This window comes from Poecilia formosa, unplaced genomic scaffold, assembly GCF_000485575.1.
Source record: "Poecilia formosa unplaced genomic scaffold, Poecilia_formosa-5.1.2 Scaffold3, whole genome shotgun sequence".
Lineage (NCBI taxonomy): Eukaryota > Metazoa > Chordata > Actinopteri > Cyprinodontiformes > Poeciliidae > Poecilia > Poecilia formosa.
In genome coordinates, this window is record NW_006799942.1 from 6,644,508 (window position 1) to 6,656,794 (window position 12,287).

The 12,287-nt window shown below is 42.4% G+C and overlaps 1 protein-coding gene across 2 annotated transcripts in view; it reads left to right on the forward strand.

The window, feature by feature from the left end:
- The first annotated feature begins 371 nt into the window (after positions 1 to 371).
- The window catches only part of LOC103141750 (voltage-gated potassium channel subunit beta-2), a 25,832-nt gene continuing 13,916 nt past the window's right edge, over positions 372 to 12,287 (forward strand). The window contains exon 1 of one of the 2 annotated variants that reach the window (XM_016674367.1): positions 372 to 967. In XM_016674367.1, the coding sequence (XP_016529853.1) occupies positions 672 to 967 (296 nt within the window). In that variant the 5' untranslated portion in view covers positions 372 to 671. Of the gene's footprint in view, positions 968 to 4,604; positions 6,259 to 12,287 lie in introns of those variants that run through there. The other variant, XM_016674365.1, reaches the window with a different exon arrangement.

Consider the following 12,287-nt stretch of genomic DNA (forward strand, 5'->3'; position numbering starts at 1 on the left):
AGAGGATGCCACGTCCACTAGGCTTTGCTGGCAGCATGAAGCGTTGGCTGTGATGACACTGGCAGATTAAGTGATAGTGTATGCAAAAAAAAAAAAAAAAGAGAGAGAGAGAGGAGAAAAATCTCAGCGTTTCATATCCGCAGCAAAGGTCAGAGAGCCGGGCCCTCCCAGCCTCCATCTGATTTTACAGTAGCCACAGAAAAACAGATACACCCAGGCGCTCTTAATCTGAACAAATGTAAGCTCACAAATCCCTTCAATGTCCCTCCTATGAGAGATAAAGAGAGAAAGATCCTGATTACGTCCCCCTTCATTTTACTCAGAAAAGCTCAAATCAGCAGGAGTTGTTCTTTGTGGCTGTTTGCCGCTGCCTGACACTTTTCAGGACTGGCTTTGGTTTATTTTGGATATAAACTCCACAAAGGAGGAATCATTGCGTTTTGACATATTCCAAGAGCTTTAAGATCTTGGTTTTTTTAGCAGTTTTGACGCCAGACTTCCTCGGGCCGGACGTTTCAGATCTCCGAGAGTCTCTCAAAAATAGCACTGCCTTGTTGTTTTCTTTTCAAACTCAGAGGTAGACGATGGAAGCAGGTAAAAAAGTGAGCAGAGCAGAGGCTGAAGAGCAGTTTTAATCAGTCCGACTCAGGAAGCCCGGATCCGGATTAACGATGTTCGCCAGCCGCGGTGCCAGCGGAGGAGGCAAAGGGGGGAAATACTCCGTGGAGGACCTCTACGGCATCAGCAAGAAGCCCAAGGCGTCCGCTTCCTCAACGAGCATCGTCGCCAAGACCGGAACCAGGAGCAGCAAGACCCCAGAGCAGAAGAGCGAGTCGGAGGCCTTGGCGTCCCAGATCCTGGAGGCAGCCCACCGGCTGGTGGAGCGACGGCGACTGGAGCTGTTCCTCAGGGAGTGTGGCCTGTCCCTGGCTGAGTGTGAGGCCGAGCGCTCGGCTATGCCATACAGGTGAGAGGGACAAGTACTGAGACATCAATGTTGTAGTGAGTGAAAAAAACAACAACTATATTTGCAGATTTCTCTCTCTCTCTCTCTCTCTCTCTCTCTCTCTCCATTGGTGACCTAGAAAGAAATGTTTGATGTGGCTTAAGAGCAGAGAGGCCGCTGAGTAAATGCGGCTGGAACCACAGAAGACTCTGGCTGCTGTGGATCACTAATGGGACTCGCGCATGAGTCAATGTCTAATTTTGACCTCCAACGACGGCCTCGTGGGGTCAATATCATCGGTGCAGAAGTTCATTGTTAATGATGCGTGCGTTGGACAGCGGCAGACGGGGATTAGTTCGTTACGTGGCTCTTTCCGTTTAAAGTGTTCAGATTAAATGGGATGTGAAAGCCTGCAGTTCTGTGTCGCTCTGGAATGAAAAACAAGATTAGAGGACACAGATCCACGGCAGCAGGGCGTATGTTACCTCTCTGGTGTGTTTTGCTTACATTGCCTTGCAAAAGTGTTCACATCCTGCAAAAATGTTTCCCCATTTTGTCAAGTCAGTGCAATTACATCTACAAGTCTTTTGAGGCATGTCTCTAACAATTTTGCACATTTGGACACTGAATTGCTCATAACTCTACACTATTCTACAGTGTAGTCTTGTACGGCATATCGCTGCTATTGTTAATCTTGTTTTTTTATATACTGTTTTTAATACTTTAAGGACTTTTTGTGGGAAACTTTAAATCTGTTTCTGTTGTTACACCTGAATTTCTCAGGTCTGTTTCTATTTTATTCTTTTATTCTAACTCAGATGGAGAGTAGCTGTTAGCATCGATGTTGCTCCAAATTTCCAATTAAATTTGAGCCTGTACTTTGACCGGGCCATTCTGACTAATAATCTCTGGATGGAGGTGTACCTCCACCTCCAGGTCTCAAGTCTTTCTCAGTATTTACCTCCATCCTCCTCCTATTGCCTCTGACTAGCTTCCCTGTTCCCCACTTGAACAAAAACCTCCCCAAAGCATGATGCTGCCTCTACTATGCTTTAAATTGGGCAAAGGTAATATGTTGCACGAGATTTAATTTCAGGATTTCAGCATAAAGGAGGACTGAACACAAATCCGACTACATTTTTTTTAGTTGCGTAAATCAGTTCCCTTCTGTTTCAGAATTATGCACTGCTTTGTGTTGGACAATTGGAGAAAATCCCATTAAAGTAAAATAAATATCTGAGGAAGAGGCCTCCAAGGTCCCCATCCTTTGAGTTTCAGAGTTAACAGTATATGGCAGAAACACTTGGAAGCCTTTCATGTCGCCTCTAGGTGGCAGTGTTAGCCATGGTTGACAACACACAGGGGAACAATTAATTTTATATCTTTAATATAAGCAACCATCCCTTATATTTTTCATATTTGTTTTCAGGTTATTCAGGATGGATGAGGCATCAAATAGTATGGAATCGTTTTTATTTCTGCACTGAATCATAACTTGACAGAAAGGTGAGTCGTTTTTAAAGAAAACCGCAAGACAGATACTGATTATTATCCTCTCTGGTAAGAGTCAATTCAGGAAACCTACATTTTTAACCAACAGTAACAAGTCTTAATGCATCATTTCATCTTTGAAAGTTGGACATTTTTATGACTATAAAGCATTTTTTACTGTCATTTCTGACTGTATGGATCAGTTAATGATCACTAGAGAGGCTTAAAAGTTGCGATTTATTTTTGAGGCAGATCAGAAAAGCCGCACAAAATGTCGCTCATCAGGAAATTTGTCTCACATGTCACACAATTTCTATTTTTAATCAGAGGCCATCAACCCTTAAATGAAAAACAGAGCTGGAGCATTTGATTGGTGCAGGTTGTGTCCGCCTGCGAATGAGAAACAGCCTCGCCTTCCAGGTCGGCCTTTCATCTCTCGTTGAGACTTTGAAGTTCCTGGAGAATAACAGCTAAAAAAGAGACACCTTTGTAATGAGCACTGATGCTGAGACAGCCTGGATACATGCATTAATAACACACATTTGTCCACATTACGAAACACTCCACCACCGCATGTGTCAAACTCAGGGCCCGTGGGCCGAAACTGGTCCACCACAGCTGTTTATATGGTCCTTTAAAAACATAAATAGAACTTCAAGATAACAGTTGTGTGGGTAAATATTTCATCTGTCAAATCAAATCAAATCAGTTTTTACTTGTATATTGCCAAATTACAGCAATTAATAAATATTTTAAGTACTCATTGAATACATAGAAAGCTATAATATTTCTATTTTGTGAACTATATGCATTATTTTAACAGTTTAGGTAGTTTTATTTGTACATTTTGCCACAACTGACTCTTTGAGGACATTCACCGTTTTGCTGTGGCTCTAAATGAAAAAGAAGTTGACACCCCTGCTGTAAGCCATGCATTTTTCTGCATACAGATAATGCAGATCTATGTATGAAATGTTTTTTCACAGACTATTAGTGCATGTCAAATATATTTTCTCTGCAGATCCACAACCTTAAAATGGACCAAAAGGGCATAAAGAAATCCCGATATTCAAACGATCAATCAATCAAACTTTATTTATTGAGCACTTTTCATACTTTGGGTGAAACGTTGTGAATTAATTATAATTTGTTGTGAGATGCTCCTCAAATCAGCCCTGTTGGAAATGGAGACGTTGTTATTGCTGCATGAAGTGATGGAAGGAAGAAACAAAGTGATGATGAAGGTTGCAGGCGATTATTTGACCTTTGAACAGACACAACTTTTTCTAAAACCATCATAATATGAGGTCTGCACACTTGGAAACCTGGCCATCCCAGCTTCTACTCGTCCTCAAATGAGTCGATCAGCGTCCTACATCCAGCTGACTGCTCAGTGCCTCACAATCTGCTCTGGGGCTACAAACTGATTTAAAACATGAATGTAGGAACTAATGAATGCAGGATTTACATTTTCCCCCAAGGACTTAGCAGCCAAGGCTTTAAACACAGCCTCAGAGGGACTACTTCCTCTCCCTGGGCAGCTAATAACCCTTCGGTTTGAGATTAATTTGATGACACATACAGTAACACAAAGTGATATGTGAAGCTTAGACAATGCACTTCAAATAAAGACGTGTAGAGCCTTTAAAAACTTAGCTTCTACTGCAGTAGGATAACTTCCTAGAGAAAAAAATTTACGTAATTTTCGAACTGTGGTAGCTGCCTCCAAAAAAAAAAAAATCATTCCATGTACCACAAATGGCCTGCAGACCTCATTTTGGACATCTTCTATCTGTAGAGAAGTTTACTCCAAGCCTTTAAAATGTTATCGGAAAATATGAACTGTAGGAGTGGCAGTAGTTATGAAATGAATTGGGGGAAAAAAATTGTTAAAAACAATACATTTTTAATTGATCAATTTTTACTCGACTAATCAAAACAAGGTCTTGTTTTTTCTTACATTTAATTTTTCCACTATAACAAGATTATTTCTTTGAATTCAATAATCTTCCTGCTGTTTTGCTTTAGAGCATGGGTGTGGCAGAAAAATTAAAAACAGGGAGCCACGTGTGGAAAAACCAGGAGGAGAGCAAAAAAAAAAAGGAGGTAAAAACAGAATAACTAATGCCATGTCAGGTCCTTTGGGAGTGAATGTGACGGATTTTGTAGGGGTGGGGAGACGCACACGGTTGGGAACCATTAATTTGGCTCCAAGATGTGAAGAAAGAAGTGTTGTCACAGCAGTAGCAACACAGACTGTGATGAAAAATGTAGAGAGTCCACCCGGGAGGAGAGACAGAGACTGAGAGAGAGCAACACACACGGCACGCACAGAGTTACCCACCACACCATCACACTGCTTCTGTGTCGTGAACATTTTGGCGCTTCTGCAAACGGAGAAAAAAAAAAAAATTCTGAGAAGAAAACTGAAGGAGAGTCGACAGGCGGGATCGACGCCTTAAAAAAAAAAAACCCGCCTGCTGCAGCTGATTTTTTATTTTGGAGGAGGTGTTGGTGGGGAGGGAGAGAGAGGCCAGTATGCCGGCATTTTTTTCTCATCCGTGCGCCGTGAGATTCTGCCGCCACGCAGGAACCCCCCACAGCAGCCGCTGCTGCCGGTATATGAGCAACTTGATGCGCTAAAGGTAACGCCGCTGAATTTCGCTGCCGATTTCCTTTCCTTGCATCAATTTGGTTCTGCGTGAAGCGATGGTGATGATGAGGATGGTGAGGATGAGGATGATGCTGCATCGGCGGGCTTTGAATGTGTGAATCCTGTACGGGACTCTCCTCCTTCGCGATGTAAATTGGAGCCACTAAAGTCTCTTTTTTTTTGTCCCCCCCCAGCTCCACGTTAATTACAGTGACAACAATAAAAAAAAAACAAAGATGCCTTTTTTTGACGCTTGGAGTGAGGATGCCAGTGGCTGTGATTGTGTCTCTCCTGCTGCCGCAGCTCCTCAGCTCAAGACAGACTCAAGTAGCCTTAGCTGAAGAGAAAAACAGCAAGCTGGCAAGTGCTGTATCACCCAACACAAGCCGAAGGAGCCGGTGCATGTATGTGGGGAAGGGCATCCATCACAGCACAGCGCAGGGGCTTCCTGGGAGCCGCCACATCCCCACATTCGTCTGAAGACTTTTGAGAGATTACAACCCCCTCCTGATGGTTGTTGGAGGGCAGCCCCGATGCATCTTGTGCGTGTGAAAGCTCTCAGAGCCCCCCTTTGCCAGCTCTGCATCAACAGAAAGGAGACAGAGCAGACGGTAACTCGGTGTGTGTCATGTTAGAGGCTGGACTCTTGCCTGCTTGCACCAGCTCCCTGCCAAAATCTCTGACCTGCCCTGTCTGAGCCCTTTGTATGAGCATCTCTGCGCTGCCACAACAGAACCAGTGGTTTGTAGATATTACTGGCCTTTTACTCCGCTCCTCCAACAAACAACAACAACAAAAAAAGGCCCCCCCCTCCACGTCTCTGACTGTCGGTGCAGGACAGAGCAGAGGTCAGGATGCAGGTCTCCTTCGCATGCACTGAGCACAACCTGAAGAGCCGCAGTGAGGACCGGCTCTGTGGCCTTCGCACCGCCCCACCTCCAGGAGGAAGCAGCGGAGGAGTTGGTGGAGGAGGTGGAGGAGGAGGAGGTGGCGGCAGTGGATCGGGAGGAGGTAGCAGCGGAGGAGGTGGTGGTGGACAGGGGGGTAACGGTAACTACGTCTCCCAAGGCTCGGTGAAGAACAGGGAGGGCCCTGGGTCCCGGCAGACTCCACAGGGCCATGCCCACATGAAGGAGGCCATCGGGCGGCACACCAACATGAAGTACAGGTAAGTACGGGCCACAGGAGCAGAGGCAGGGGGCTGGACACAGAGGAAGCGATTACAGATTAACTTTGACCTGACAGTACTTCCCATTTTTCTTAAAGAACTATAATTGCCACCACTCAGAATATCTTAATATCTTCCTTCTGTGGGCAGTCGTTGATTACTACGATGATGGCAATGGTGGTAAGAGTACAACTCTAAATTGGCGGGTTACTGGTTCAATTCCACCTCTGTCAGATGGTAGCTATGGCTACTAACCAGTAGCTTGCCACCATCGGCGTGTGAATTGGTGAATGACAGAATGTCGTCTAAAGTACTTTCAAGTCCTCTGGGCTTGATAAAGTGCCATACAGACCATTTACTTATCCAAGGGGAAGCCACATCACTTAATGCTTGAATACCATCTGTGAGTCCATCCATCAGTACTTTCTCTTACACGTCGACTCTCCTGACCAAACCCAGTCTGCTAAAGCAGCCTAAATATATAGTTATCATGTATACATTTTTCAGTAAAAGAATTGTGAGCAACAGACCCTTTGCTTCCCAAGAAGTATCATCAGAATGGTACTGTTGTGAAACTGTATGACTATCTTTGGTGTTTTGACTGGTGTTCATATCTGAATAATAACTACTGACACCTTCACAAGAGTTGACAGGAAGGGATGCCAGTTTTTTCTCAGCCAAGTTACGTCTATTTTACTTTGTTTATACTGGTTGATTCTGTATTGCTCTGCTTCGTAAGCTGTAAGGCAACCATTTTTGGTCACTTTGCCTTTTTTCTATCAAAATATGTGGCCATTTTGTGAAATCGAAAAAGCTTTCAGACACCAAGCTCGAGGTTGTGAAGTGAGGGACACCCTGGAAAGGTCACCAGTCAATCACCAGGCAACAAAGAGACACACAGAGCAAACATCCGTCCACGCACATAATCGCAAAACAATTTAAAGACCAAATAACTCCACACTCTTGTTTATGGATTGTGGGACCTTTTGGCTACAAACCAATCATAAATGTTGTTTAAATTGTCCTTGTCCTCCACTTCCAAACTGACTCAGTTGGCTATTTTTGCAAGTGGGTATGGTTGTTTAAACCAAACCTGAACAAAAATACTAATTTCCCATGACAAAGCAGTTTGCATAAAGACAAATTTGATTTGATTTCCTAAAATAAACTACAATAAATCAGTTTTGGTAGGAGGAGGAGATTTTTTTCACTTTGTCTTGGTGCTGCCTGCCTGATTATAAATTGCTTCCTGTAGGGCTATTTACTGTTTCCTAGATTAGTAAGCGACATAATAATGTCCAAATACAAAACTCACACAATGAAAGAATCCTACCAAAGTATTTCTCCCAAAAACAAAACAAAGAAACTCCAAAACCAATCGGATTAATAGTCTAAATCCCAATAAAAGACAACATAAAACATGGCATAAAAAGGTCAGAGCATATTTAAGATATTTAAAAGTCTAAAAATCAAATTATTTTTCATTTAAGACATTTTTTAGACCCTGCTCCAACCAAATCACACTTACAGGTGATAAGCTCAAGCCTTTCTGTCTCCATTTCGATCGGTCTTTTTGCTCAGGTGAGCATGAGGTGAAATGTAACCAATTTGCCTCTGATTACCTGCAAGCGCCACCTACATGCATCCATTAGCTGGATGAGAAGCAGCTCTCAGAGTGGGCACTTTCTCTTAGCGTTAAAATATGACATGAAAACCTAGAAATGCTTATGCTGATGGACGTAAAAGCATAATCCACAGCAAACAGCCCTCTTGACTTAATGCAGATCCCGCCCTGGCCTCTTGCTGCAGATTAATACAAATCCTTACAGCAGTAACAGCTTTCTGCAGCATCTCTCCGGGTCACTCAGCTTTGAAAGCATTCCTTTCCCATAAAACAACATTTCAACTGAGCGACGGAAAACCTTAGTTGCAGAATCCAGCTCTGAGTCACGAAGGAGGAACAAAATTTTGACGAGATAAACCAGCACGGAAAGCCTTGTTGGTGTCTGATTCGGTTCGGTTTGACGGATTTGAGCCTTCGCCGCGATAAGAACAGCAGCTCATGCAGCTTTGACGCTCAGGGGGATTCTTAAAGGGCTGTGAGACCCAGTCGTACCAAAAAACCCCAAGCATGCAGTTTGATACAGAACCCAGTTCATGTGTTTCGTTTAGTTTGACTGGAACAGCCAGGAACTCGGAGGAGAGTTTTAATGACCTGTTTTTCTAGTAATCAGGTTGATTGAATTCCTGCCATTCTCTTCAGGCAATTTGGTTCATTTAATTGGATGCTTAAAAAGGGAATGAGGCTCAAAACAAAACCGGGATGTCTCCTTTAGCGGCTCGTCCTTTTTAGAACTGCACTCGCACTTCTGATGTCGTCAGATTATTCTGCTTTCTTCAAAGGAGTGTCACTAATAGGGAGCGCAGCGGCACAATAAGTCTATACAGCATATGGACAGCTAGGGTTGCCATTGGCAACTCCCCAGGCACTGCCTTTAGTTTTTTTTTTCCCTCTCTTATTCTCTCTAATCAGTGAGCGTGGCTGTCGTTCTTATCAGCCCTCTGTGCTACTGAGCCCGGTCTTAACTCCGGCATCATCCGGCTGTATTCTAGATGAGGTGGATATTAAAATCTCCCCGACAAAGAGCGCCCAAACATGTCCGCGCACTGCTCAGATGAGACAGTTTATTTCTGAGCTGATCTGGGAGGGCAGCCTAGCATGACACTGATTGAAGCCAAATGAGTGCTGCACGAGAGCAGAAGTGAACAGTTGGTAGTGAATTTTGATCTAATCCCATTTTCCAGATGGCTCACATCTTTGCCTCCACTCGCCCTGTTTGCCTACATGTTTTCTAAGCCACTTCCTACATCTGATTAAACTCGCTACTCGTCACTCACCGGCAGGTGACAGACGACGGGCCCTGCTGTCTGGCCGTAACTCCCATGACTCCCTGAAGCCCTTGACTCCAGCTTTCTTACTGAGAAATCCGGCATTCTGGTGTTTCTGTGTGCTCAAGTCTTCTTGTGATGTTCTTGAGTCAGATTCCTCACAGGGAAACTGGGCTATGTAGACCTTATTTTTTTTCACATACAGCAGTGGTTTGAAGACATGTTCATAACTCTTAAACTTTTTCACATTTTACCTCGTTACAACCACAAAGGTTTTGGGCTTTTTGGAGATTATTTCCATTTCCATGACATGTTTTTTAAAGGTTTGTAAGGTAGTACAAACTGTTAATGTCTATGGTATACAGATTCGAGTTGGTTTTGATATGGCATCAGCTTTAATCTCTAGATTTTAGATATCCAGTAAGATATCAACTCTTTCCAGCATTTTTTGCAAAACCTTTAATTTAAATTTTTTGGGAAAAAAACGTTTGTTGCTCACTTCTGCTAGTAATACCTGTTTTAACGTTTTTTTTCCTCTGTCTGTAAATTGCCGATATGCAGAATAGCCTGTTGTGCCGCGGTTCCAAACAGATGTTGGTGAGTTCATGGCTGCCGGGCAAATCGTCACAGCAGCAGTCATCTGCATGCCTTTACATTACTGCAGGAGAAAAACACAGAGTTTATGTGAGTAGCGAAGCATTCAACATTGCACCACGCAAAGAAAAAGCAAAAGTCAAACACAATTCAAGCGTAAATAATGTTTGAAAGAACTTCAGAACATCAGGAAAGATTAAAGGCAGGCAGACAGACGGACATCCTCCTGCTGCGTTGAAGTGTGAGGTCTTTGCCTTCCGTCCAGCAACATTTGCTCACAGTTTCTCAAATGAATATTTTAGTATTTTTGAATAATCTGCCTCCAAGTGGTCTATCACAATGTAACACGTTCTGACATTTTAACCTCCGGTTCCTTGGGAAAAGGCTTCTTCATAACCCTGGAACTTTTCACATTTTATCAGGTTATGGCCTCAGCGGTTTTTACTTGAACTTTTTATGATCAGACCAAACAAACACTAAGCAGTGGATTAAAATGTCGCTGCGTATTTTCATTCACCACGTTGTGGTGTTATCACAGCTCCAAGTCTTTTGGGTTAAAATGAGAGGTTCTGTTCATAAAAACGTGACATTTAAAGGAAGTGATAGACTTCTACTAGCTTCACTCACAAACACATCCAGCTTCAAATCTTACTACAAAGTCTCTAAAAACCTCTGCCAAGTTTCTGCCAGGTATTTCTCATCAAATTTGAGGAGATCCATCTCCACAGCATGATTCTACCACCGCCGTGTGTCACAATGAGGTGGGTGAAGTGCAATGCTACTTTCCTACCACAAAGCATATCGGATGTAGGTAAAAAAAAAGTTGAATTATCATGTCATATCTGACTGGAGCACCTTCAATTACATGTCTCCAGTGTCTGTGGAAATGCACAACTAATTAGGCCATAACTTTATTACTTGGGTTTCATGACGGTAATGGAGTCTTACAAACCTCTGAAGTCTACACAGAAAAGCTGCAGGTGCTGAGATCAAATTATCCACTGGTGAAATGTATAAGCTTCTGAATTTAGGTCATTTCTGAAGTCATTTTTTTAAATTTAGGGTTGAATACATGCACACACACCACATTTTTATTTGAAAAGTTAAATGTTGAAAACAATAGAAGTTTGTGTTTACTGCATGATAGTTAAATTTTACAAAGGTTACAATATCTCATCTATTTCACCTTTATATATTCAGTGTCATCTGGCAGTAGATCACCACTAAAGTAAAATTTGATCAATTTTCATTAGAAGTGTCTACTGAAATGTCGCTTGCATTGCATAAAGTACATGTGAACTGTTAGTATTAGTCATAATATGAACCGTTACAATATATATGGCAACACATATAAGTAAAAGTGTTTTTTTTTAAGTGATTGTACACACAGTTCAAGCAAGACTCATTTACTTACATTTACTTACAAGCCCTGATTGTAACCTAATAAATCCCAAGCACTTGTTTAAAAAAAAACAACCAAAAAAAAAAAAACATTCATTTCATATAGTAGACGTCATCATCATCATTATAAATTAAATTGTAATTAAGCAATCTGGCCTTGCATTGTTCCAGTGATTAATAATCAGAGGGAAACAAATGCTTCGTGTGGCTCACAGATCACAGAGTGCAGCTGCTGGAGCTCTGACCTTCAGCTCTCCTCTCTCTTCCAGTCTCTGGGTTTTTGTAGCCGAGTTTCCAGTTGGATGAACAGATTAGTGACTCACCATGAGGGCCAGCATGTCTCAGGCGAAGCCCCCACTGTATCTTCACTTGCTTCATTTCAGCCTGGCACGTGATCAAAAAAGGACCCGACTTATGAGACGGTTTTTTCTTCTTTTTTTTTTTTTCTGCCCACTTATTTTGTCACCTGCAGTTAAATCCTAATCTCAATCCTGAAATTTCTAATTTTAAATCATTTACCTGAACTGTAGTTTAATTACTTGTGCTTAACAGCTTGTGTACTTGAAGAAGTACATAAAAGCAGATAACTTAATCCCCTCAAAATGCGAGGCGACCTCTGGGTCAGCGTTGTTTGACGAGGGATGGATTCGTCAATAATTAACTGCTGATGGCTGCAGTCGTCAGCAGGGCTGCTCTGGACCGCCACCATCATAATCAGAGCCAGAATATACTCATCACTTCCACTGAATTAGCGTTTTTGTCAAAGTCAGACATGGATGTGTTCCTCTGAGTCCGGATGGGCTCATAGATGTAGGAATGAAGATTAACGTTTTATTTATCAGCTTAACCTTGAACATGTTGTAGGTGACTGCTGTCTGTTTCATAAAGATGTTTTAAAAAGTTCACATCTGCTTCTTAAGCTGAAGGATGAAAATTTAATCGTTCAAGGTTGGAAAAGTAAACAGGAAGGACTCCTGAAGTCATAACTCCAGGTTAGAGAGTCATTATTCTCACCTCAGAATCCAATATGGCTGCCAGATATTTAAAATGTAGTAAATACTGCAGTGATACATCATTTATTTGTACTTCCTTTGGTCTATATTTCATTAAATCTTCTTGTAATGTTACTGTACAACCTACATTAA